This window comes from Grus americana, chromosome 4 (genome assembly GCF_028858705.1).
Source record: "Grus americana isolate bGruAme1 chromosome 4, bGruAme1.mat, whole genome shotgun sequence".
In the NCBI taxonomy this organism is placed as follows: domain Eukaryota; kingdom Metazoa; phylum Chordata; class Aves; order Gruiformes; family Gruidae; genus Grus; species Grus americana.
The window spans coordinates 59,837,446-59,862,846 of NC_072855.1; the positions used below are offsets into that span (position 1 = coordinate 59,837,446).

At 44.7% G+C, this 25,401-nt stretch overlaps 1 protein-coding gene across 17 annotated transcripts in view; it reads left to right on the forward strand.

Moving 5' to 3' along the window:
- EPHA5 (EPH receptor A5) overlaps nucleotides 1–25,401 on the forward strand; it is a 224,357-nt gene that overhangs the window by 119,524 nt on the left and 79,432 nt on the right. For 11 of the 17 annotated variants that reach the window (XM_054825687.1, XM_054825689.1, XM_054825688.1 and 8 more), the window contains 2 exons: nucleotides 10–165; nucleotides 5,941–6,276. The exons of 3 other annotated variants lie outside the window; for them this stretch is intronic. In XM_054825687.1, coding sequence (XP_054681662.1) covers nucleotides 10–165; nucleotides 5,941–6,276 — 492 coding nt within the window. The remainder of the gene's footprint in view (nucleotides 1–9; nucleotides 166–5,940; nucleotides 6,277–25,401) is intronic. 3 more of the 17 variants (XM_054825699.1, XM_054825701.1, XM_054825702.1) reach the window with 1 other exon arrangement.

Below are 25,401 nucleotides of genomic sequence, written 5' to 3' on the forward strand. Positions count from 1 at the left end.
TTTTCACAGTATGCAGACCTGGGTTCTTCAAAGCTTCACCCCACAGTCCATCCTGCAGCAAATGTCCCCCTCACAGCTACACGCTTGATGAAGCATCCACATCTTGCCTGTGTGAAGAACACTATTTTAGGAAGGAATCAGACCCACCTACAATGGCCTGTACAAGTAAGCATGTGCTTATAGGGTTGTTTTTAATCCTTTCGAGCTGTTCCTGTATTGTGACTAGACATTATGATCCTAATTAATGTGCTTTTACAGGCTCTGGGCTGGAGTCTGAACTAGTGTTGACACACTTGTAATGTCACTGGCTTTGTCCACCGTACCCCCAGTTACACGAGAACAGATTTTTTTGGAGCCTTTTGGTTCAAAAGCTGGCATTAAACTCAGGAAGCCTTTTTGTAATGAAGGGATGCTCCATCTCTCACTGTCCGTTCATGGGTGGAGTCAGACAGCAGCATGGCGTTCAGACATCCGCATCGGTGTGTGCATGGGTACCGGTGTGGGGCACGCGTGCGGAGGAGACGATGGGTAGCGCTTGTCAGTGATAGGCGTTGATAAAATCTACATGGTCCTGCTTAGTATCATCTCTTAGCTCATTTTGGGTAAACAAGCAGGGAGAGAGCCCTACCTTTCCAAGCCTCCTGGAGATGGTCATTCTTCAGGGTAGCCTCAAAACTCTGCAATGGAAACTGCTTCTCCAAACTTGGAGCACAAACGTAGAGCTTATCCCCTTGGTGTAGGGGGAAGATAGTATAACAAGCAAATTGGGGTATAGGGAGTCCAAGGTGGAATCGGTGGAATCAGAATCACTAATTTTGCCCTTTTCCTGCAATCTGTGGGCTATCCTGTCAGCCGTACCTTGAACATTTCTTGTTCAGTTTATGTTTCAAATACTTAGGGCCACAATTCACATGCCCCCAGCTAGTCCCACTGAATGTAGCACAGACCACAGGTTTTTGCTGAGTTGGGTCTGTCATGCTCTGAATATGATTTTGCAGTGCAAAAGTGTTTGCAAAGGACCGAACAGGAGCTGAACTACTGAGGCAGGAGCAGGTAGAGCTTTCAAGGAACTTAAGTGACGGAGGAGAAAGGTTTATGACTTCATGCATGCTCAGAGCCACTGGGCAGCAGTGCAGAGGTCACTTCCGTACTGTGTGCTTGCATCATGTGGGCATGGTAGTGGCTTTTTGTGCCTTCATCCCAGTGAATACAGATGTCCTTCCTAGCTTCCCAAGTTTGCACTTCAAAAAAAGAAATAAAAAGTCTGTTCCTGTTGGAGAGATGCTCTTACAAAGGAAATTGCCCTTGGCAGGTCTTTGCTTGCCCGCAGGAGGCACTCAGAGCAGAATTGGGGCCCTTGAACTCTGCGTTTGCTTTTTACCAGCCAAAGGAGCATGAAGCACGTGGCTGTTGGGGGTGTGCTGCAGAGAAGAAGACAGCCTTAGGCAGCATGGCAGTAGCTGGTGCTGTAGGATCAAAGTGGTCTGGGCAGGGTGAGTCATGCAAGCACTTCTCAGTGTATTAAATAGGTATGCCGGTGCCTTTTGGAGCGGTAGCTAGGGTGAGTTACAGCATGAAAAACTGATATGAGGGCTTCTTGATGTCCGTTTTGCCCCTTGGCCTGGCTTAAAAAACACAGATAAATGAGAGATGATGAGGTCCAGCGTGGTATTGGGAAATAGGAAAGGAGAGGAGTACTCTGAGCTCTGGAAACATACATAAAATCGGCTTTTCTGTACAGGCAGAACTGGCAGCCAGACTGCCGGTGCCCACGATGCCTTCTGCACCCCATCCGTGGTGGTGATCTCTGTCCCGTCTCAGGATGGAGGGGTACGCATCCAGTCTGTCCTGCTGGTGAATTAGCACAGGGAAAGAGCTGCCATCCCCGAGGAAGAGGTTTGTGCATGCCTTTGACCTGAGTGTAGGGCAGGATTTTCGGAGAGGCACAAGGAAGCTTGGTGACCAGCATATATTAAAAAGAAATTAAATTCGAGTGCCTGTCACTCCCAGGTTTCTCGTACAATTTGAATCCTGTAGGTAAAGGCTGTAATTTCTGATTCTGCAAATACCACGGGGTTTTCTTTTTATGTTTGTTAGGGGGTTTTATGCTTATTTGTTGTTTTTTTAAAGTTTGTTTGGGGCTTTTAATGTTTGGGTTGTTTTGTTTTGGTTTTTTGTTGTTGTTGTTTGTTTTAAAAGCTTACTGTAAGATAGTTCAAAGCACAGGCATGGTGCCTGAAACTGTATTAGGATATGACTTGGCAGGGTACTGAGTGCTTCTGGGGTAGATGAGAGTTTTAATGCTGACCGAGGCACTGGTCAGCTTCTGTTGCCCACTGCAAACCCTGGTGCAGCAGTTGAGGGTGTTGCAGCATCTCTGCTGGCATTCACACTTACTGCCCCAAAAGCAGAGTGGATCATCTGAGCTTTCTCCGTGCGCTTCAGTCACCCTCGCTTGCCCTACGTATCCTGTCTTGGGATTTTGTCCTAATCCAGCTATATTTGTGCTGAAGGTGATGAGGAGGACCCATGTGCTACCCTACCTCAGCTGCAGGGGTAGTAAATGTTGGCAGGGACAGTAAAGAGTAGGTAGTGACACTAATGTTTTAAAGGAGTCCAATTAGATCTGGAAGGGCACATGTCATTGTGAACTGAAACACAAGCGAGACAGACGAGTCATGACTGGTAGGAAAATATTGCAAGTTTTTTCTGTGTTTTTATTATTTATTACCGTGGAAGTTAATAATATTCATAGGATTTCCTCAACTTGAAATCTGGTTAATTTTAGAGAATACATCAATGTTTGTTTTCAGCTCTACACCTGCAAAGTCCCCTTGCTAGTTGGCATAGCTATAAAATCACATTTTACTAATTTAAAGTGAATGCTTTTCAGTCCCAAGTTGCATGAGTCTCCCCACCACCACCAGCATCACTAAAGAAAAGTAACTGCTACACCACTGCGAATTGCTCAGATAAGTACAGTGAGGGGGGAAATACATTTTTATTTAATTTTTCCAGTTCCTTAAGCATGTTTTATAAGTAATCATTGGTAATTTTGAAATTAATAGTGTTGTGAAGCAGTCTGAAATAATTATTGCCCTCAGACAAAAAAAAGTTTGGTCCTGATGGGCATTTGAGATTTGTCTTTAATATTATTATGCATCTTCCAGGAAGTAATTGTGCTTTATTTCTTCTTACCTAAGTAATCCTAGCTTTAGTTCCTTGCACAACATCTCTTTAAAATGAAAATATAGTTACACCCTTTTTTTCCCCCTCCCGTTTCTGACAAGTAACCCTATTGCTGTTCAGAGCATACTGGGGAAATATTTTTAATAGTATGACACATGGGACAAACTGAAGCTTTTATAGTATTTAGTGTAATAGTCTACTTGCAAAAAGTTTACAGTTAACTTTATTTTGAGTGTGTACATATATGTATTTGTATCTTGAGGGTAATTTCTCTCTCAAGCTATATTTTAAAAATATGTGCATCAGCGAACAGCAGATTTACTGTCCATCAGGAAAACTACCAAAATCTTTGTCTTCAGAAAGTATTTGCCTCTGGTCAGTAAATTCTGGTGCAGAAGAGGTGAATCTAGGGTAAATCTTACTTGCTTAGGGTCTAAAGTAGCACATTTTAAAAAAATATATAAAAAACCCAGTAAACTAATATCTTTGACAAAAGGAGGTCGGAAATTAAACCAGACCTTCTTAGCAGACCTAGGGCCCCCCTCTTCTGAAGGCAAAACACCGTTTTGTTCCTCCAGCTGTGATTTATCAAAGTTTTACCCAAGTGCAGTTTCAGGATTCTTCAAGTAGGTCTTGTTAGATATCTGTAGACTACTAAAGACCTTTCTCTGAGCCCCTGTGAAAATGCTAATTTTATAGGTTATGAAGTCCCACTAGCTTCAAAGCACTTCTATTGAAACTGGTGTTTTTAAGCCTTCAAGAAGAGCAGCTGACTCTTCCATACAAAGTAAAAACCTCTGGTGACTTTACAAAAGTAATAATTTATCCCCTGTTAAAGATACATTGTCCAGTAAGTGATTCTGGTGCCTGAGTTCTTTATTTTTTCCTTGAGTACTCGTAGCGGTAAAAGGGCATTCATCCAGCGGATGAAAAAATAAGGCAATTTAACTGGTAAAAAACATATTAAAAAACCCTGGGTGCAACATATATAACTCCACACAGTTCCAATGATGAATTTCATAGTTTCCATTATAATCAGTACAAGTATGATAGTGCAGAAAATAGTCCTGACTTGGGCTGTACCTTGGTGTCATTAGCTAAATAGTTCTGAGTCCCTGCAGTGCAGATTGAGAGCAGCTTGCTCCTGCTCGTAGTGATCTGAAGTGATCACAGAACAAAACAAAGCTGATCTGCTGTTCCTGAACTAACTTAGCTTTTGTCTTCAACTGCTTTCCCCCTGTCCAAAGAAAAAAAAAAAAATCAGGATTTTTTATTTCCTCTGGCAGTGAGTTTCTCGTTGAATCAGAACAGCTTGAGTTGAAATCATGACAGTGTTTTATCAGTGTTACCAATTTTGTAGACTTAAAAAGGGGAATAGGAAAGGGAAATAGAGGAAAATGCTTCTGGTTTATAAGGTAATTTAATTTTTGCAACACTGTTTGTTTTAAATAACAAATTGAGTTTAATTATCACAACAAAATGAGAAGACAGCCTAAGACAGGCTGTTAAATTCGTATGGATTTCTGGTTGGCGAAGCTACTTGTCGGGCTCTTTTCAAGGAACTGCTCATGGGTTTTGACAGCTTCATTCGAACTGAAGGGGCGTGTGTTGCTTTCCCTCCTCTACCTCCCTTGGAAAAATCCCAGTCCTTGTATAACTTCTGGTGGTGCCGTGACTAAAATCCATCCCAGCTTGCTTTGATAAATTTCCCCTTTCTTCCTCGTTCATTAGCATTCCCTGATTATATAATGTGTGGATCTCTTGCATGAGATTCCTGCTTGTCCTTCAACATTGTCTTCAGGGTGTATCTGCAGCTTGCCCTTCATCTCCAACACAAGCCTGTTAAAAACAAAAAGCTTGCAGCACCTTCTACAAATAAGCAGTCTTGAAGGTGTCTCCAGATGGGCTTTGCTTGCCCAGCCGTCGCCTTTCCCAGCAGGATGAAGGAAAACAGCTTGCCTTTTGCAGGAGCTCTGGTACCTCTGCAGCAGCTGTTCCTACTTGGATGGCCTTGCCAGCGCCACGCTGGCATCCTGAGCAGGGAGGCTTGGCAAAATAAGCAAGCGCGGTGTGGCTAACCAACCGTGCTAGAGCTTGGCAGGGACCGAGAAGGCTGCTGTTGAGTAGCCGGATATGGCCATGCTTCCAGTGGCCCGTGTAGATCACCATCTGTTTTGGGCTACATTGAGCGTCACGCTTAGGTGTGATTTGGATGCCCAAGCTTAGGTTTCACTGTTGCCAAATAGCTGACGGGGAGAGGCGGGTGCACGTAGAGGAAAGATTCAGCGTCTGAGCTGAGTACCTAAGTAGCATGAATACCCCAGTGCGTGTCTTTTTTAGGACCTAGGGCTAGTAATACAGGGGCAGTGGGGCCAGGAGGGGGAATCTTGCCCCTGGTGAAGCCAGCAGTGACTTGGGCAAAGATTTGCAGCTCCCTTTGCAGGAAGAGCAAGGAGAACATCGGAGGCAATGTCCCGGGGTGGAGTGCTCCTCCTGTTGGGTTTGAGCCAGCCCTGTGTCTTGTCCTCCGATGCAGGTGGCTGCATCCCAACACAGACTGGTTGAGATGAGGTGGGGGTGCTCAAAACAAATCCCCATTTTCCCAGTTCTTTGTGTGCTGCTGCAAATGGTCCCCATGTACTTTTTGGCACGTGAGCAACGGGACATCTCTTTTCAGCATAGAGAGTAGTAGAGAGCAGGATGGCTGATAATACTGTTTTTACCATGTGTTTTTCTCACTTTACAAACCAGGACCCCCCTCTGCTCCCCGGAGTGCCATCTCAAATGTTAACGAGACTAGTGTCTTTCTGGAATGGATTCCCCCTGCTGATACTGGTGGAAGGAAAGATGTGTCTTATTATATTGCATGCAAGAAGTGCAACTCACACTCAGGTCTGTGTGAGGCGTGTGGCGGTCATGTCAGGTACCTCCCCCAGCAAACCGGCCTGAAAAACACCTCTGTCATGATGGTGGATCTGCTTGCTCATACAAACTATACCTTTGAAATTGAGGCAGTGAATGGAGTGTCCGACCAGAACCCCGGAGCCCGGCAGTTTGTGTCTGTAAATGTAACCACAAACCAGGCAGGTAAGTGGATCTTCAACCTGGGGAAAGGTCTGGGGTGGGAGCCCGAGCCAGTCAGACCCGGTGCAGACCTCCCTTTGAAGTGGGTGGAAGTCCCCAGCATGGAGGGCTGGACTGTGGCCTCTTCAAATATGTGTCTGGGGGTCATTGTGTCTCATAGGTTATAATTACTGCAGTCTTCAACATGTTTCCTTCCAGCAGGACACACTTTTAGGATTTGTGGCTTTTTCCTTTTACGCTAAGCTACTTGGAGATCCCACCACTTCATTGCATTGGTGTATCCACCCATTAAACCAGGAAGAAAACACTTGCCTCTCCTGTTGGGAAAGGGAGATTTCTAAGAGTTCATTTTGATTCCAAACACCAATGGTTCAAATGTCCTAACTTTGCAAACAGTTACCCAAGGAAATTGTTTTGAGTAACTTTAGGAAATGTAATCCCTCTTCTGCACTGTGATGCTAAAGTGACTGGACTCAGGCTGGTGAGAGTACATTGTCACTGCTTCTCCAACAAGGTAGGGCTGAGATGTCATTGCATGCTGTGTCCTCCTTGGTTTTGCACTGTACAGGCAGAGATCATGTAGACTGGTTTGTTCCTTTGTCCAGGGCTCAGATCTATCTGCCCTTCCTTTGCCCAGCGGTTGAAAGGAGCTGTTGTCTTGGATGCGAGCAGGGAGTTGCCATTGTCCCCTGTCATTTGGAAGTGTGATGGGAGGCAAAAACATGATTGCATCTCCTTCCATGCCCATCAACGCACCAGGCACATCATACAACTTCTGTAAGCCCTGGAGACCGTGTATCCTTCTTCTCTTTTCCCTCATGCTCTGTGTTTTAGAGTCTCTCCCTTTGCCTACCTGGCTTGCTTCCTGCCATTTAATTCAGAGCTCCCCAGTGTCACTTGCCCGCTGCGGAGCCCGTCCAGGAATGTGAACCAGTGGCGTTTGGGACCGTGAGTACCGTGCTGCCAGATCACCAGAGCCACCCCTTGCCTTCTCCTTACAGACAAGGCTTAGCCAGGAAACCTGGTGTGGTATGCAGCCTCACAGCTAGATGGAGATTGGCGGATCCTCACTGTGGAGCAGAAAAATGCTAGCTGGAGCAGGGCCGCATTTCATTCCCGCTACCCAGGAGTACATACGTGGGCTTGGCAGCCAGCAGCAAGAGAGTGCGATTGCATCGCACTTCATCAGATACCTGTCCTGGTAATTAGACTGGATTGTTGAAGTGTTGGACAAATCGTTCGGATATATCTCAAGGAGGGGAAATAAAGGCATGCCGGGGTTGCTGCTAATGGATGTGGCAGGAAATCTTCTGGAGGAACATCAGTGGATGGCAGTATGACACCTGTTGAAGGCACCTGTTTAGTGCAGATCAGTGGGTGTCACGGTCCTAATGCTGTTTACTGTTTTCCCATTGTGAAGGCTGCTGCCAGTAACTCTGTTGTTGGAAGAAGTGTATTTTCCTGTTAGTGGGTTTGCATTAGTATTTCATTGCTGGCACTGGATTTTCCCTCATGCGGATTTTAATCCACATAAACCTCAGTAAACGTAGCTGCACGAGAGGAGATGATACATTGCTCGTCAGTGCAGACTGTGAGGAGATGGTCCTGGTTTGTGAGTTATGTCCCAAACTCCCCGTACTTGCAGCAGGATTTATCCACGTAGCTGCCTTCCTGTGCATCAGGCCAAGAATAATGCCCGTGCACACTTGTCACCTCCAGCCTTGTATTGAAAGGTCCGTTACAGGAAATGGTGGACCTGTGACAAACGTGGCTCATGCTAAGGGCAAGTGGGTAAGTGTAGCTTCAGGTTCAGTCTCACTGTTTACCCTGGTGGAGCCTCCATCAAGGGAGATACTAATGGATCAAGCCATGAGTGTTTAATTCACTGTGTGGTGTTGAAATTGCATCTGTATGTTCTCGTGTTTGATTCAGCAGGAGGTTGAATCAAACCTCTGTCCAAAGTGAGGAGTGGTAACTGTATTTTGTTGTCTCTCCGGCTGGTCCCAACACTCATTCAGGAGGAGAACCAGGCCTGTCTGCCGGAGTTGTAACATCAAACATGCTTCCCAGTAATGTGCTCTTTTGGCACTCCAGGGGTTATCATCCGTTTGTTCATGCCAGAAATAAAGCAGCTGTGGAGGGGGACTTTGCAAATCAGACTAGCTGCCAAGCATGAAAACTGGATATCTGTTTTCTTAAGGTGCCTCCAAAAAAGTCCTTTGAGGCAAATAATGGAGGTGCGCAGGTGGAGTGGTCCATGCCTGGCCATGCCCAAAGATGCTGGATATCTCTGAAAAAGTCTCACCTTCAAATAAGAGCAGGCAGGGCACATGGGGCTTTAGGGAGTCTCAGCCCACTCATCTTCCCCCTGGAACTGCCACCAAGAGATGCAGCTCTGGGGCCTCATCCTTTCCCTCACACAGGTTTTCTGATGGTATGATTATATTTTCATGAAGGCTGGTGTAATGAAGTTGAGTCACTAAACATAGTGACACAAGGCCAACTGCAGCAGTAGGAGAAATCCTGCTACAAGAACTGCTGGCTGTGGAAAATGAAAAAATTGCATGCTGTGGGATAGATCTGGCTGCTGGAGTCCCACTGGCAGGTATTCACTAACCCAGCACTGCAGAGAAATGCCAGGGTCTGTTTTGTTGGTTTGGCTTTTGTCCGTCCCGAAAAGACCATGATAATTTCAGGACTGTAGAGAATGCGCAGTGGGGTGCTGGGCACACCACGTCTTCTGTGCACAGGAGCTTTTGGCAGCAGAAACTACCTCTGGTTTGGGCTCTCAAAGGGATTGCTTCCTGAAAAAAAAATGTGTTTTTCTCTAAAATAATTTGTCCCCCTTCCTCTCCCCAATTTAAAATAATGAGAAAAAGAATTGGCACCGGCAATCAGTCTGGCATTTTCAGACTGATGTAATTTTCCTCTGAGCTTTTGAAATCAGATTTGGAAATACAGTGAGGAAACAGGAATGTTTTGTGCACAAGAGGAGGCAGATCGGCTAATCTCAGCTGGTGACCCCAGCATGCTTCTGCTCCCCCAGTCCCCGGGGACCTGGTGGTACTTGGGATGGGACTGGTCCATGCGGGACACAGTGGCCTTAGGCTTCTGATACAGGACTAGTTCACCTGTCACCCTCTTGCAACCCCCACACCCCTGGTGTTTCTGTGGGATTTTTCAGATGGTTTCTGCTGGAAAACGTGTATCTAGAAAGGGTGAGAAACGCCGCAACCCAGGAGAAGTGGAAAGTGCGCTGGCCTCCATCATGGCTATCCTAGAGCTGCTGCAGGCAAACGGAGGACCTTACTCCCTTTGTAGGCACATGGGTTGGCCAAAGTAAAGTTCTCCCCTAAGGGATTGCTGCAAAACACATGTCCAAAGGACTTCCCAGCACAGATGGCAGGGGCCCATCTGTAATGCACTCGCACAGCACATTAAAAAGTGTGCCTCGTGCATGTAGGCTGGAGCGCAGTGAATAATTCATAAGTGGCAATGTTAGGATTCAGTTAGCCATCCTTTTCTTGTTCATGGTTTTGCTCAAGTTTTCATATTTTTTAAACTGCCACCTATTTAGATGGTTTCCAGAGAGCAGTCTGCACGTGCCACTAATATTGAAGTTTGCTTTTCAAGTGACAACCGCGAGAGGTTTTTTTTTCTCAGCAATTTCACCAAGCTGGATGATTAAGTAACGTTGTCACTCTAGACAGAGATGTGCATCTCCCTTGAGGTGTTTTGTCTTATCTGCCCTGTATACAGAAAGCACCTACCATGACGTCTTGGTCAGAGACGTGTGTCTCGTAATGGATCCGTAGGGAGCAAGCAGTTGTGATTCATGGTTGCCTGCGCTCCTGTTGTATCATTGTAGGAGCACACTGGAAAGACGCAACGTTTAAAACCTTTCTAGGCTTTAAACCTGCCAAGAGTATTCACTTTAAGCCAGCCTAAACAGCTGAGCAATTTTATTTGCTTTTCGTTTCCAGCATCTCCCATGCTGGGTATGGCTTCAGGCACGGAGCTGGCCTGGAGGTGGGGGGTGTGAGAGTGGGGCAGTTCTCCTGCTGGCATCCCAAATGCCACGGACTCCTTTACACTTAAAGACCTTCTCTGTGTGTGTTTTCAGATAAGCCCCCTGCCTGTTTTCTGTTTGAAAAGTCGGAAGCCAGCATTCAATCCCCTTCTGTGACCTGTATGATTGAATTTTCGAGCCTTTTGGGGGAGAAGGGGAAGAAAGATCCGGACGTGCTCGATAAAAGAGGAGGAGTTAACGTGTCTAATGCCTCAAGGAGGCTGCATGCCCAAGGCCAAACCAGAGATAGAAGTTGCATCCTGTGGTGCAGCAATGCTACTTAAGCAAAGGTGTTGGAGAACAGGACCTGGCAACCCGTACTGCTGCCTGGGAGGCATGGCTAGGTTCTTGCTTAACCCCAAAAACCACTAGATGCTTGGAGCAGCTGGAAAGCTCTTGGAGCAGGGAGGTGTGCTGAGAGATGTGATCCTCACTCTGACTGTGCAGACTGGGATGCTGCAGTGGGGGGAAACCAAGGGAGAAGGTGTTTTCCTTAGCACTGGGGACGTACCTGTCTTTGAAAAGCAGCCAAGGGTGATTCAGAAAGGGAAACCTGCAACGTAGAGCTTGTTGCAATCTTATGTCAGCAGCTGCGCGCTCTTGAAATCGATAGGCTGCAGCCCTGCACAGTCTGGGAAGAAAACTTCAGAAAATGAGGTGAGGAGATGGCTGTGCTGGGAAGCATGTTTTCAGTGATTGTCTTCAGGAGTGGGCAGACTCAAGTCCTGTAAGGTTCAGGGTCTGATTCTTGCAACTTTCAAGCCTCACAGACTTGTTTGGTTTGGCTTGGGGAGTGGGGCAGCCTGCTTATTTTCTTTAGGAATAACAAAAAATTTCTAAGAGGATGCTCCAGTAGATGCAGCATGTTGTATGCATCTCACGTGAGAAGTAAGACTGGTTTTGCAACTCTACTTTTCAACTAGAACTGCTGACCTAGGGCCTGCAAAAGTTTAAGCAGATGCTTATTTTTGGAAAACTCCCTTTGCACAGGCAGAGTGATGAGCAGGGCTTGCCTGTAAAGGTCCATTTTAACAATACTTGATCCACTGAGCTGCGTCATCTTCCCAGCAATGGTCAGTAGTGGATACTATAGAAAGGGTATGAGCACAAGGCAGGCACGTACCAATGCTTCCTTGGAGTGCTCTCCAACCTCTGGGGACAACCTCTTTGTGCTTTATAGCCCTTAATGGATTTTTCTCCCATGAATTTGTCTAATCATTTTATGAACTCCAGGAAAATTTTAGCAGCTGCGGGCAATCTTATATGAATTCAGTATGTCTGATAGTTTAAGCTGTGCTTTAGATTCACGTTGGTCGGAGAGGAGCTATTAGTGGCATAAATAAGAGGGTTTAGGCTTACAATTGCCCATCTATTTGGAACGCACTGTCATTTAAAGATGCTGCACTAGCTTCCAGTGCGTTAACACAGGTATTGCAGCATTTAACCTAGACCAATGTACTCCTAACAGCAAAGTGTAAACTTCCATACCAGGATGGGTGAATACAGGAGTATTTTAATAAGCAGAGGTAAATTAGTACTGCCTCGAAGACCTTGGTCTATATTTAAACCTGGGTGCACCCTGCATAATAGCGTGCGGCAGCATGGCTGCGCCTCACGGCAGGATCCTTCTGCTGGCTATGAACTCTCTTCGTGTCCAGGGAGATGCAAAAATGGGTATTGAGCTGCCAGTGAGGGTTCAGGCAGGAAGAGAGAATAATTTCATTTGTGAAGTCCCGTGCGTATGCTGGTAATCAGCTTCAAGAAGTATTTTGTTTTATTTTTGAAGCGTGGTCAGATGTAACCAGAGAATGCAATCGTAGGTAGTTAAAAAACAAACACGCTGGCAGAGCAAAGTAAAACCTGATAACCAGTGTTGCACAAAAGGTTTATCATTTGAAATTTTTTTGTGATGGACACATTTATTCTGAATGCAAAATCTTCATCCGCCATCCTATTCCAGAGTCGTGAGTTCACCCCAGCCCAGATGGCTGGGTGTCTGCTACCAAATGAATTATGGATCAGCTGAATATTTTACAGGTTTTTTTATAACTCCCCAGTCAGTAATTGCTACTTTTTCATAGTTTGTTATAAGTCTTTTTGTTATACTTGGAGTATTAGAAATACGTGCTTGAATATTGAAAGAATTATTTAGAATATGAAAAAAATCCCCAAAATTACAATAAGACTTTTAGTTAGAGATCATTTTTATTCTTGAAGTACGTGAGACAACCCCGTTGTTGATATATGAGGACATTAAAAGATGAAATAAAAAGCTTTTCCCTGCATCTACAGACAGACATTTCAATTTTGACATGAAATTAAAACGTCTTATTTATAGATGAAAATAAAAATAGTAGGAAATAGTCGTCCCCATCCACCCTCCTCCTAAAAAAAGGGAAAGAGAAAGACACTGAAGTTCTCATGTTGAGATCCAACCCATGGCATCTATTGTGTGTTGTGCAGTAGGGTGCAGGTTTTACCATCTCCCAGTGGCAGAGACAAATATCTTTCTGGTAAAGCGGTTAGTCTCCTTCAAAGCATGCTATGAAAAGCAAATGCCAGGTTACACCTGAGGAAAATCTGTGCATGGACTGCACCCGGATGGTGCCATGCAGCTGGGTACGAGGGAGCAAGAGCTGCCCAAAATACTTGGCTTGAGGTGCTGCAGCCAGCAGGACTGACAGCAATTCCTCCGTAACATCCTGGAGCCGCTGGGATCACCGCCAGCAATGTAGCCCCAGGCGTGGGGCAAAGTAGCAGAGATTGGACAGTCCGAGTCTAGATTTTGAGAGGCGTATGAGAAACAAATATTGATATTTTCTAAAAAGCATAGAGCAGGCTGTGCTGCGATCAGATGTGGTAAGAGCTTCACAAGGTCAGAGCTATAAGAAGCTTGTGTTTTTGCAGAGCACCACTGCTGTTACATTGCAAGAGTGATAGTGCTGGTTTAAAATTTTATTTCCCATTTTGCTGGCATATTTTTAAAGGATTGCCAAGTAATCTTGTATTAATCTAATTCTAATCACCTTAAAACACAGTCTTCAGGGCCAAGGAGTTCTCTTTGTATTGTGCTGAGCACAGTACTTGGCAGAGAGCAAAAATAAAGCATCTAAAATGGTTTCACTGCCCAGATGACATCAATGTATAGATTATTTTTTTTTCCATGAATGCAGCTTCTGAATTTTACTGCTAATAAAATCCTATTCAGTTCTCTAGTCTCAGTCTGCAGGCTGATAATTCCTTTGTCTGATGTTATTTCTCTGATTTTAGCATTAAAAGTAGTTTTGCATTTTTAACACTCTGCATAGATGATACTTCTGAAAGTGCTCTTAAGACGCCAGGACTCAAAAATAGCCAAAACAGAGTGTAAAAATACTTCCAGTGCTGTTAGAGAAATAGCAGGGGACTTGTAGGCATTTAATAAACGTCCCACTTGCTCTCTGGCTGTGGCTTCTTTACCGTACCAAGTAAGCTCTTTATACTAATCTCCCTCAAAAGTTAAATACGACGGTGGAGGAGCCAGAGTAGCTTGAAAGATTTGCATTTCAGTAATTGTGTATTGAGTGAGCCGTGCTATAGAAACACTGCTCAGGGTATAGCGACTTCACAGGGCATATCTGTTTTCCCATGCAACCGTCGTGCTGATAATACGAATTTGAATGAGCGTGAAGGTGTAAGTACGCACATGGCAGCACGTACGCGTTTGTGTGTGTAGGAACATGCAGGACACATGCCGCGCAGAAGACGGAGGTTACCCACCCTTGTTTTATGTGGGTATCTATGACAGCTTTGTAAAGCTTAGGCAGTTCAGATGCCTTTCGCTCTTGCTGCCCTCGTACCAAATTGCGTGCTAGCCACGCTCATGTTCAAAGAGGGTGGCTCTCTGTGCTACAAGGCGACACGACAGTTTTCTGGCCCTGTTTTCCTCCTGCCGGCTTTCTTTTGCCTTGAGCACAACCTGTTCTTCATATGCAGTTTATAATTTATCTATTTATTTGTTCATTTGGCCATATTTTTTCCCTTCTGTTGCTGATTCACCTGGTGTCTGCACCCAGAGAGCAGGCTGGCTTCTGCATCTCGAGAAGGATTTTGCTGTATCCAAACTGAGCTCTAGCTCGCCGTGTGCATGAATTACAGGTTCCCAATTAGTTTCTTACAGTTTCAGGCTGAAATGCTTTTCCCCCTCCCCGGGTTGGTTGCTGTTGGAGAGGCGTATTTCAGCAAGGCTTGAAAGGTTTTTCCACATTTTCTGCTGTGGTTGCTGTTACAGTTCACTTCAACAACAAACCACTTGGTTGTTCCTCAAAAGACGTCTGAAACATCTGGCTAGTGCTTTCTCCCAGCTTACTGCCTCTCCTCTCCTTGCTTGGGGTGGGGGGGTGACAACTAGAGAGCTCTACCTGAAGAGCCAAGAGCCAACACCAAGGTGACAGGCAGCCCAGCAATAAACTGCATTTCTTCCACAGCAGCTGGGCCAAAGTTCAGCTACATGCAAATACTACAAAAAGCCCAGGAGTTGGAAGGCTTTAATTAAAATGCACTTCAGATGTGCTCGTTTGCCGGCATGGTGGAATGCTTTCTGCATCTCCTGATCCTGAAGGAACAGTCCTGATCAAAGCGAGTAACTAATGGGATTTCTGGCTAGATCAGTACAATAGAAATCACAAGAAGGAAAGCATTATTATTTATTTATTTTCCTGCTTCTTCAGGCTTGATAATTTTTAAGAATACAGGGTCTGATCAAAAGGCCCTGTACAAATCAATGCAGGACACCCACTGGCTATGGCGGTGCTGGGCAAGGGTTTTTCTGCTGCAATGCAGCAAGCTGGGGCGATGCATTGCTCTCTGCTGAGAGGCACTGAGCACGCAGGCCTTATCCTGTAAGTGCTTCGGCTTGGGCAAGCCTTGGAGAGAGCGCTGCTCTGTGGAAATTGATGGAAAAATTTGCAAACTCTGTTATGCATTTGGCAAAATCCACCCTGTGGGTTTTGGCCAGTGGTGGTGGGCAAGTGAAGTGGTAGAAGGGGCTTTTGCTCCTGACCCCTTACCTCTGCAGGGCCTTCGGCAGAGAGAGATGAAGATGCCTCAAAAGCAAATTTGCAGAATTAGGTGGAAAATGGCAGTGGGGGGCACCAACACCCGCTTGCTGCCTTCCAGGGAATACACATCGCAATTGCCCACCATGCTTCTGCATCCTGCTGTGCAAAATTTGTGAGTCTTTGCTCTGTGCCCCTAAGTGAGATGAAAGGAAGCAATGTTGAATCAGGTAGAAGAAGAAAACTGAGCTTACCTTTCTTCCTTGGGTTTGCAAGAGTTTACGGGACCCTGTGTGTAATTCCTTCTTCTGAACTTTCTGCAATCTGCCTCAATCCAAGGAGGGAAAGTGGTGCTCAGCCAAGCAGATTATTAATTGCTCTGTTTCTTGATTTGTCTTTCACACAGTTCAGCGTTAGTGTGGCTTATTACAGGGGACTGATTTGCACCGCACCGTTATCCTGTCATTTCCAGGGCTGTGCCTTCCCCACGATGGGTTCCTGCCTTGGATCGTTAAACCATGCAGCTCCGTGGTTCTGCCGTGTTCTCCTGAGGGGTGGCACCAAGAGCATGAAATCGCTCGCTGACCTTGCCAGAGACTTAAAGCGTGAGCCTCTAAACGCCTGGCCATGCAAGGACAGTTTCCACAGAGAGGTGCTCTCACCCAGTTCAGTAAACTGGAAGACTGTCGCTGCAGAAATGACCTGGTTATTTAATTTATTGTACATCTCTCTGTACCAGGTGCAACTCGGTCCCCATAAGGAAATGGAAAGGAGCTGGAGGATGACTGGGCAAGGATGCACATGAGGGCACAGACCCATCTCTGCCTTTTCCAAAACTGCAGACAGCAAGTAGCAAAGCTGGGTGTGCGTGAAGGACAAAATGCCCTGTGCTTTCCGCAGAGGTGATGCACCAAACCCTCTGCTATGTGTTGGCTGAGGCTTCGAGGGGGACTTCTGCCAGAGTCAGATAGCCTTGCAGGGCTTTGAGTGCTATTTGCAACCCCTGCAGAACATCTCTATAAAACAAAACAAATCACCATAAAGTAGTCAGGCAGTTGATAAGTATTGCTTGTGCTCAAATAACAATTGTGCATCTGTCGTGGCCTCACACTGTTCCTGTATCTTCTGATATTAGTCAACGAATGATGACTGCTATTTTAAATTCAGCTTGTACAGTGTCCGGTTCTTCATTTACGAGAAAATATGGAAGGGAAATGCATGGTCATTATGCAAATGAATGCAGTAAATAAACGCAAGTTGGCTCAGCTTGCTTGTATCCAGACCTGATGGATACAGTATCATTGGAAGGGGTGCCTAATGTCAGTAAATTGCTATTTCATTGTCTACAACTTATGCACTGCCTTTCATCAGGGAGGTTTTTCAGGCATCTGGTTTGTTGATGGGGAAGCTGAGGCATGGAGATGTGGTGTGACCGGCTAGAGGACACACACCAAGGCTGGGACTCTTCTTGCGGCTCCTCTGCCCCTGCTGAGCCCTTCCCATAGGGCTGGGAGCCCTGAGCTGCATTGGAGATGTTTCCTAACCTGTTTGCCAGACTGACTTTAAGAGCAGATAAGAGAGGCTGGTCAGAGTCCACTGGAGATGGGCTGATGGTGGATTGTTGAAGTTTGGGTTTGGGTTTTGGGGTTTTTTTCTGAATTGGTTTCAGTATTACTGTGGTTTCTGTTTTCACTGCAGCATGAAAAGTAGAAATGTCAGTCAATAGTATACTTATCCAAAGCATTTACTGAACTAAAGTATGCTGAATAGCTTGGGGAAAAGTGTAGTGTGGGGTCTGTGCTCCCAAATCTTAATTGCAATAGCAACACTTCCATTCTTCCCTCTTTTACACCATCAGTCAGGAAGGATAATCTTTGATCCAAGTCCAGCTGAATGCAAGGTATTGCCTGCAATACCTGTGGTTGGCGAACTGCGCTTTGCTAAAAATGGAGCCGTTAATAATGTGACTGTGTCCATTCCAAGTGGTTGCAGATTCCAGTGCCCAGGCGATTAAATTTAACTAAAATCCCAATCCTTTTGACTTTCTATCCAGCAGGAAAGCAATTGCTACCTCTTCAGTAAATATGCTGGGTTTTGTTTGGCCTTTGGCAGTAATAGTATTTACAGTGGCTTGGCAACTATTCACTGATGAGGGTCCAAAAAAAGCACTTAGCAAAATCAAGTGATAGCAGTAATGAAGTGCTAAAGACGCTGACACTTTGTTTATCCTCTTGAGAGCTTAGCAAAGATTTCAGCGTCTCCTCCTGGTTTCTCTGCCTCTTAACTTTTGAACCTGGATCATGAGACAGCATCTGCCAGGGGCTGGTGAGGGGACCGCCTCCCAGCCAGGGACATCACTGCTCAGGGCTGTGTCAGGCTGTCCTCCCGTGGGATGCCGTGGTCCGGGGTCACGCAGCCCTCTGCTCCCTGGTCCCCATGGCAGAGCCCCAGGCAGGTGCCCAAGGGTCTGCACTGGTGGTTTGATGGGAGAACATCCAAATATCTGAAGTATGGGGCTGTCAGGTCTCCTGCCTCCATGTTTCCTACTCCAGCTACTCTGCCTCATAGAGGTAATGACGTACTTCTGGGGACGGGGCTTGCGTGTAGCGCCTGAAGCACTGGACCCTGGCAGGTCTATGCCCTTTTCCATAGCAGGAGAGATTTGGTGCCACATCCAGAGCAGCACGGCAGCCACCTTCTCCCTTTGCCAGGTGGGTGCTTGAAAACTTTAGAGATGCCTCCAGTCAGTTGTTTTTATAGCTGCCATTTAGCTGAATCCAGGAGTGTTTTCCTCTCTGAGAGAAGCAGCAGCTATTTTTCACAGACCAAATGAAGCCACCTGTTGAGTTAACTGGGCTTCGTTCGGTCCCCAGGCAGCCCTACACAACCTTCAGGGCCCAAAGGAGTCTTTGAAGTACCATTGAATTTCATTGTTAATGTCTCAGTCATTTACCCTGAATGGAAGAGGGTATTTTTTTTCACTCACAGGCATGAATAAACTCTCTAGATTGCAGGAAATAATCCCTCTTAAAGGAGACTTAAAAGCACTGTCTTTTAATATAAGATGGGAGGAGGCAAGAAAAAGGAAAGCTGGTGCCGAGCTGTGCCTAGGACTGCTCCAGCTCTTCTCGAAAGCACTGGATTTTGTTCAGTGATTAGAAACAGAATAAATCAGATGAAAGGAAAGGAGCTGATGACAGGGTGATACATGTGTCGGAGAAGGGGAGGGAGTGGCAAAGGAAAAGCACATAATGTGGGTGACTTTAATTATGTGGAAGGTGGGAAGATTGACTTCCCCATCCTGAGTGCGTGTGTGAGAAGATACATTAGTCTATATTCTATCAGGGGTTGATGAGGTCTTCTTGAAGATGTTAGTAGTTACTTGGTAGAAAAAAGGTGCACTCACTGGCAGTATTTATGAGCGCTTTAATTACATTTCACAGACTGAGTTCCAATTAGAAGGGAAGGGGAAAAAAAAGAGGAAAGAATAGATGTGCAGCATGTGTTAAGAGCACAGTGATAAATCTGTGGGTAAAGATAATGGTAAACAAGGTAGCTGTACATCATGGCATCATTTGCACACTTCTATTTTTAGTTGTTTATTCAAACTTCCCTCCCCACCCCCAACACAAGCAAAATGCTCATAAAGGGGTCAAACACAGGCCTCCGTTACTCATCTTCCAAGATGGAAGGCAAAGATCATTTGCAATTGCTGTGGTACAAGGCTATTACTTTTTTTTTTGCCAAATCATTAACTGTGTCATAAAACAGCACTCCAGAAAAGGCAGACAGAGACAGATCGCAACATTTGTCTCTGTGCTCGCGTGAACAGTGGAAAAATATTGCTATCATTAGTGCATCCTTTCACATTGTGTTTAACGCTGCAGGTTCCCACACTTCGAATCATAGAATGGTTTGGATTTGGTTCGCATTATCCTTGTTATAATCTCACCTAACTGACTTCTTACCCAGGTGACCATGATGTCTGTTTATTTTAATGTCAGGAGGTAACACTGAAAAGGGGAGATGTATACATTTCTCAGCACTGGCTTAATTCTCTTCCCACTCTAGTCAACCAGGGACTTTGCCATTTACTTCACTGTAAGGATGGTACCTCCACATCTAAGTGACTTTCGCACAACTCTCTCATTACATCCCTTTTGCATGCCTCGGAAAGAAGCTTTTCTGTACACTTTACTTGTGGTGTAAGCTGTTTACCAGTATCTCTGCAGGCGATGCAGGTAGGAGATGTGTTTTGTCTAATGGCATTGGCATTAGGCACAGGGAATACCTTGGATCTTGCAGTATTAAGTAAAGGTAAGTCTGCAAACAGTTCATGATGAATGCTGAAATTCTGGCTGGAGAATAGCAGGAATTAGCTAGTGAGATTGCTTTCATTTCAGATAACATCATTCCTCTCACTGATTAATAAAAGGGCTATCAACATTTCTTAATAGCAGTGAAATGGCTACAGTGAAGCCTTGACAGTACTTCAGCGAATGGGAATTTTTGCTCTTCTGTAATTCTACGACCACACTTGGAAAGTTAAAACAGATCAGAGAAAATTCCCTTTTCTTTGCTGATGTCGAAACCAAAATCCTTGTTTATTTAAAAGTAGCTATGTCAGGAGAAAGGTATGATGGAGTATAATTGCAAAATTCTTATTTGGTAATTAGTATCTTGCAGCCATCTTAATGCTATTAAGAAACAGGCATAATTGCACGTAGGAAGCGTATATTTATCATGGGAGCTGGCACTTGAGACCATTAGGAAGTATCTGTAGCTTTGCTGTATGCTGCACATAGATTAATCTAGTTTAGGAGACTTAAGAGCCTGTCAGAGAGGCACTCCCATCACCCGAGCGGTTGTACTGTCAAGTGGTAGGAGAGCGCTTGGAGAGGCACCAGATGTTTCCCATAGCCCTGCTACAATAACATTGTGGGTCCCTGATATTTATGCATTTCCAGAGATTTCCCTGTTGCTGGCTGCAATATTCACCACTGCCTGTTTTATATACACACACAAAAGAAAAAAAAAAAATTGGTGAGGGCCAGGAGGGAGTAGTGTTCATCTCTGTTTGAGCTCTGTGGTGCAGGGTGTTAATGTGTGCCAGCATCGGAGGAGAGAAACCTGGGCTCCTGGGAGCTGCTGGAAAGAGGTTTGCCTATGAAATAACCCCAGCTACATGTCACAGGCACAGGGCTCTGCAGTATTAAATGAAAAAACTGTTGGGGATTAAACCTGTTCTCTTGTCAGCCCATCAAAGAAAGTATAGGTAGAAGCAGCTTATTGTGGAAATAAGCAAGACTGGACGTCATGGCTAGGACCAACTTGCCTAGGGAAGAGGATTTTCAATAAAGGATCATCATGGGCAGCTCAGTACTCAGGGTTTTTTAATTAAATGTGTTTGGGAAGGGATGGGCAGGGAGGATCTTGGGGGAGAGATTGTTTCAGTCACAGGCCTAAAGCTACCACCAAAGAAGAGGTTGTACGTGCTTCAGCACAACGTGTTAACTGTGAACCTCGCAGTGCTTTGCGAGGGACGTGAACATCCCTCCACGCATTTTACAGACTGCAAGAGAGAGTAAAGTGATTTTTCCCAAGGTCACCCAACAGCTAAGCAGCGGGGTTGGGAAGAGACCAAACGTCACCAGAGTCTGGCGGTGCTGCACTTTGCTGGAGTCAAGGTTGAGCCATAAAGTTAACTTAGCTTATTGAAACTCAGGTTTCTTGACTACTTTTTAGTGTGCTGCACAGGAATACAGGTTTAGGGATTGAATCTTGCTGTGCATCTGAGTCCTTTCTGATGAGGACTGCTGAACAGTACAAGACCGTAGATTGGATCTCTTCCAAAATGGAAGATTAAATGTTTTCTGTGTTAATCTGCAGCTGCCCGTAGGTCCAAGTGGTCTTCTGTTTCATTCATTGGTTTGGCTAATTCAGTACCTGGAGGGATATATTATGTTTCCCTTAGTGGATCGAATTCTTGTCTTAGTTGTATGGAAGCTACTTCTGATGAAGTCGGTGAATAGTCTCTCATGCAGGTGACTGAGAGGTATGACTTGATGTATCAAGTAGATTTGATCTTCCCAATTTTTCCTCTGGATGTCTTCACAGCTGCTGCTTGTGTTTCTGTTTGGGATCTAGAAATTTTGGCTCTAAACAAATTTTTCCCCAGGGTGCTGAGAAAGCAAGATTCTCTGGTGCATGAAAGTATAATAATTTTGATTTTCATTCTTTTAACAATGCAGTGTCTTGCACAACTGCTTCCCGTCCCAGCCCCCCCCCCCAGTTTTGTGAAAATCCCTTTGCCCAGGTCATTTAGTATATAGTCGTAGTATATGGTTTGACATGCCTTACTGAGGAAAAGGTGAAGCAGAGAGCATTGGATTTATTATTGGGTCAGTGACTGAGATGTTTTTTGAGTTACCAGGGCTTTATCATAGTGACCATCCTGGGTCTTGTCAGTAAAGAGATGATCTCAAGAATTAGATCACTGAGGTTATAATATACTGCTGTGTTAGACAAGATTCATGGTTGAGAGAGGATATGGCATTTAATGGCCCTTTTAAATGTCACATCCAGGCTTTAAAGGCCATAGTCTCAGAATAAACAAAAGAGAACACTGCTAGCTCTGGCAGCTTTAAAATGAGCACCACCCCAGTGAGGCCAGTGGGAACTCGCGGTCCATATTTATGCAGCAGATACCAGACTAAGCAGCCATTGGAAACCATGCAAGGACAGCGGTATCTTTCTTGAGATACAAGGTAAGATGTGCCTACGCGGTCAGCATGCCTTTCATTTAGCAGCAGAAAGAAATAAGTAATATGAAGTTCTTATCTTATCAGAGTGATGCACAAGAAGTTAGACAGGCATTAATGGCTTGAGTAATTTTGGTCGGAGCACAATAAATAAAGTGATTGTGTACTGCATGAAGTAATATATGTCTCTGCAAGCGCTTGCTTGGCAGCTGTACGACTGGGTGAGATTTTTTTTTTCTTTTTTCTTAGCTGTGTAACATTTTGAATGGATGATAACACTGAGAAAAATGTATTTCCACTTTTCTCAGATGCATTCATCACTGGTAGAAAAAGGCCCATGGGAGGGTAATCCACGGAGCTTAATGCTGTACACTGTAGTGCTATATAGTATAAAAATACTGGTGGACAGTTCGCACTGATCAGATGTGATAGTTCAGTGTCTGCAGGCTTTTTAAAATCAGGCTGGTTTTATAATTTTTATAGACTGATAAATGTTGCCAAATTGCTTGGAAATGCACTGAGTCTTCAAGGGACATTCAACTTTAAAAAGCACACTTGAAGCATACATCCTTACTTAAGGCTTTTCTTGATTTTTTTCTGGATGACTCATGGAAGTGTGCATGTGTGTATATTTAAAAGTGTCCTTTTCTATTTTGTTTTTCAGATTTTCAGCAAGTAACTATTGTATTGATATTTTTTTATATACTTTTTGTCTTCAGTACTAATTTCTAGAACAAAGTTCAGTTATCTCTAAAAATGTTCTTTTTTTTTTTTTTTAACCAAGTTTACCCCCTTTTTCTAATTGTGCCCTTCCTTTACCCAAGCGGACATCACTATTAGATATAAATGTGGTTTTGTAATTAAGGACACAGGGCAAGATGGGCAGTATTCCAGCAAGTCACTGCATGGTGAAGTTTGGTAATCTGCCCCCAGGGGTGAATCATTATAGATTTTAAAGGAAGATGAAAACTCAGTGGTGTTTTGTGGGAGGGCTAAATTATCTTTTCTGGCCTTAAAATCTAGGGATGTTGATTTAAAATTGATTATCTTGGTATACCTGCTGCCTATAAATTTGCAAATACAAGTTAAATGAGCATGAAACACATTCTAGTTGAGTCCAGTGTATTTGTACAGACTTTAACTAAACCATTTTAAATATTGCTCTTTTTGTTAAGCTCGCTTAACTGTGCGTAGCTCTCTTGGAGTAATTCTCATTTTTTAGGGGACAGTCTAGCAACACTTGAATACTTCACTGTAATTGAATCCGGATGCAAACCCAAGTCTTTGTTATTCTTGCATTCAGTGCAGTGACCTTGATAATGTGAATGCTTCACCTTTGCTACTCCTTGGAAGGTGGTCCTGTAAAAACGGGATCAATTACGTGCATTGCTAGGATCCTGTCTTCAATACCGCTGAATTAAAAACAGTTCAGAGCTAGTTAATGGGCTTTCCTCTTGTATGGGGGGGGGGGGGAGGAGGAATAAGCAAAGGAGAATAGAAGCTGAATTGTTTGAGAGAAGGTAATCTCTGTTTTGTTTCTGCCATAGATTAGGGATGATCAATTATCATGTCAGAAGGCGGAGAAGCTAATATATCCCAGAATCTACACGTACTTATTTAATCATCCTGCCTGATGCATAGCATTCATCATTCACGTTTTTAATGCCACTTACTGTTATCATCTTACATTTATGCAGGGCACATTTAAGGAGAGAAAAGTCATCCTGATAGGTAATGTCCTGGGGAATAGAATAGTGGAGAAACCCATAGGGTTCAGTTTCTGGCTCTTCAGCCTAAGTAGCTTGAGCCCTGGCCCCATGCAGGTAAATTGTTGTACAGGTCTATCTTGATCTTGGGATGACAGCCCTATGGATGACTCAAGTTGTTGTCTGAAGGAAAACCTTAATGAACTCCCACCTGTACTGGGTGGGTAGCCCTTAGTGGTGCTGTAAACTGCTTTTTTGCAAGAGCGAGTGGGAGCTAATATCATCACAGACCTGTGAAGGATGCGGGCAAATGCCTGTAAGCAGCTGCTATTTGTGCAGTAAGCTCTAGTAGCCACCCCATCCTGTCACCTGCCTTGTTTGGACTACTTTCAGCCATCTTCAAGACACAATTTCAGCCAGCCACTGGATGAGGTGAGCACTCGCAGCATGAAGGTTGGTCAAGGGGGGGTCATAAGCATGCAGGGTAGTACCAAACAGGAAACTATTTTATGTATTGCATGTATGGAGACATGCGTGTACATATTTTGTTTCCTCACTAAACTTTTTGGTGGTCCAATCCACACACTGAGTAAAGATGAAGGTGAGAGAGTTGGAAGGAGTGGGGAACTTGCATGGTTCTATCCAAGACATCCCCTGGTCCAAGCTGGAGAAGAGAGCCACAAAACTCCCCTGAAGGAGAAACCCCCAGTGACTGACCACGTTGAAATCCCCTTTTCTCTTCTAGCAGTTACAAAGCTGGGAGGAGGTGAGTGTTCAGTATAAGGAGAACTTGCCAAAACCAGATCTGTAGCCCTATTACAGTGGTTGTGAACCAAAAGAGGAATCTGGATGCAGTGAGACTTGTCTCGCCTCCATCTTTCTCTAATGAGGTCTTGGGAATGCTGGATGAGACGATATCACCAAAGCCTCAAGATATATTTGAAGTGCAGCTTCACAAATTCTTACTCTGAAGCACCAAGTTGCTTGATTCCTATAAGCCTCTTCCTAGCCATACCTAGGAATATGAAGCCACTGTTTTTGCTTTGGAGCCAGGAGTTGGATGGATCTAAAATGTGGACTTGTGGCACGTTTTTTCCCCTGGTGCTTCAGAGAGCAGTGCTTTCAGAAATGTAAGCCAAAAAAGCAGAAAATTCCCACTCTCCTATTCTGTGTGCGTATATCTCACCTAATTTTTGATCAGTCATAGCCATAAAGCAGTGAAAAATATTACTGCGTGAGGACCAGCCACCAACATGTGTAGATGGCGTTAAACAGCGTATGGCAGGCAGAAACCTATTTGACTGCAGTTCTGCTGCTGAGGAGAAGCTAAAAACCTGTCCAGTTATGCATCACGTGTGCAGCTCCAATTTAAAACATCTGAAATCTCTGTTGGGACCATTTAGCTTCTGGATGGCAATGCTACCCTCAGATGCTCGGGCTGTTTCCCTGTTCCCATAGCATTGCCCCGACCTCCGGACCCATGGTGACCCATCTGAGTAGGCAAGTGCTTAGGACACACCCTGTCAGCAGTAGAGGGGAGAAATTGGACTAGAGAG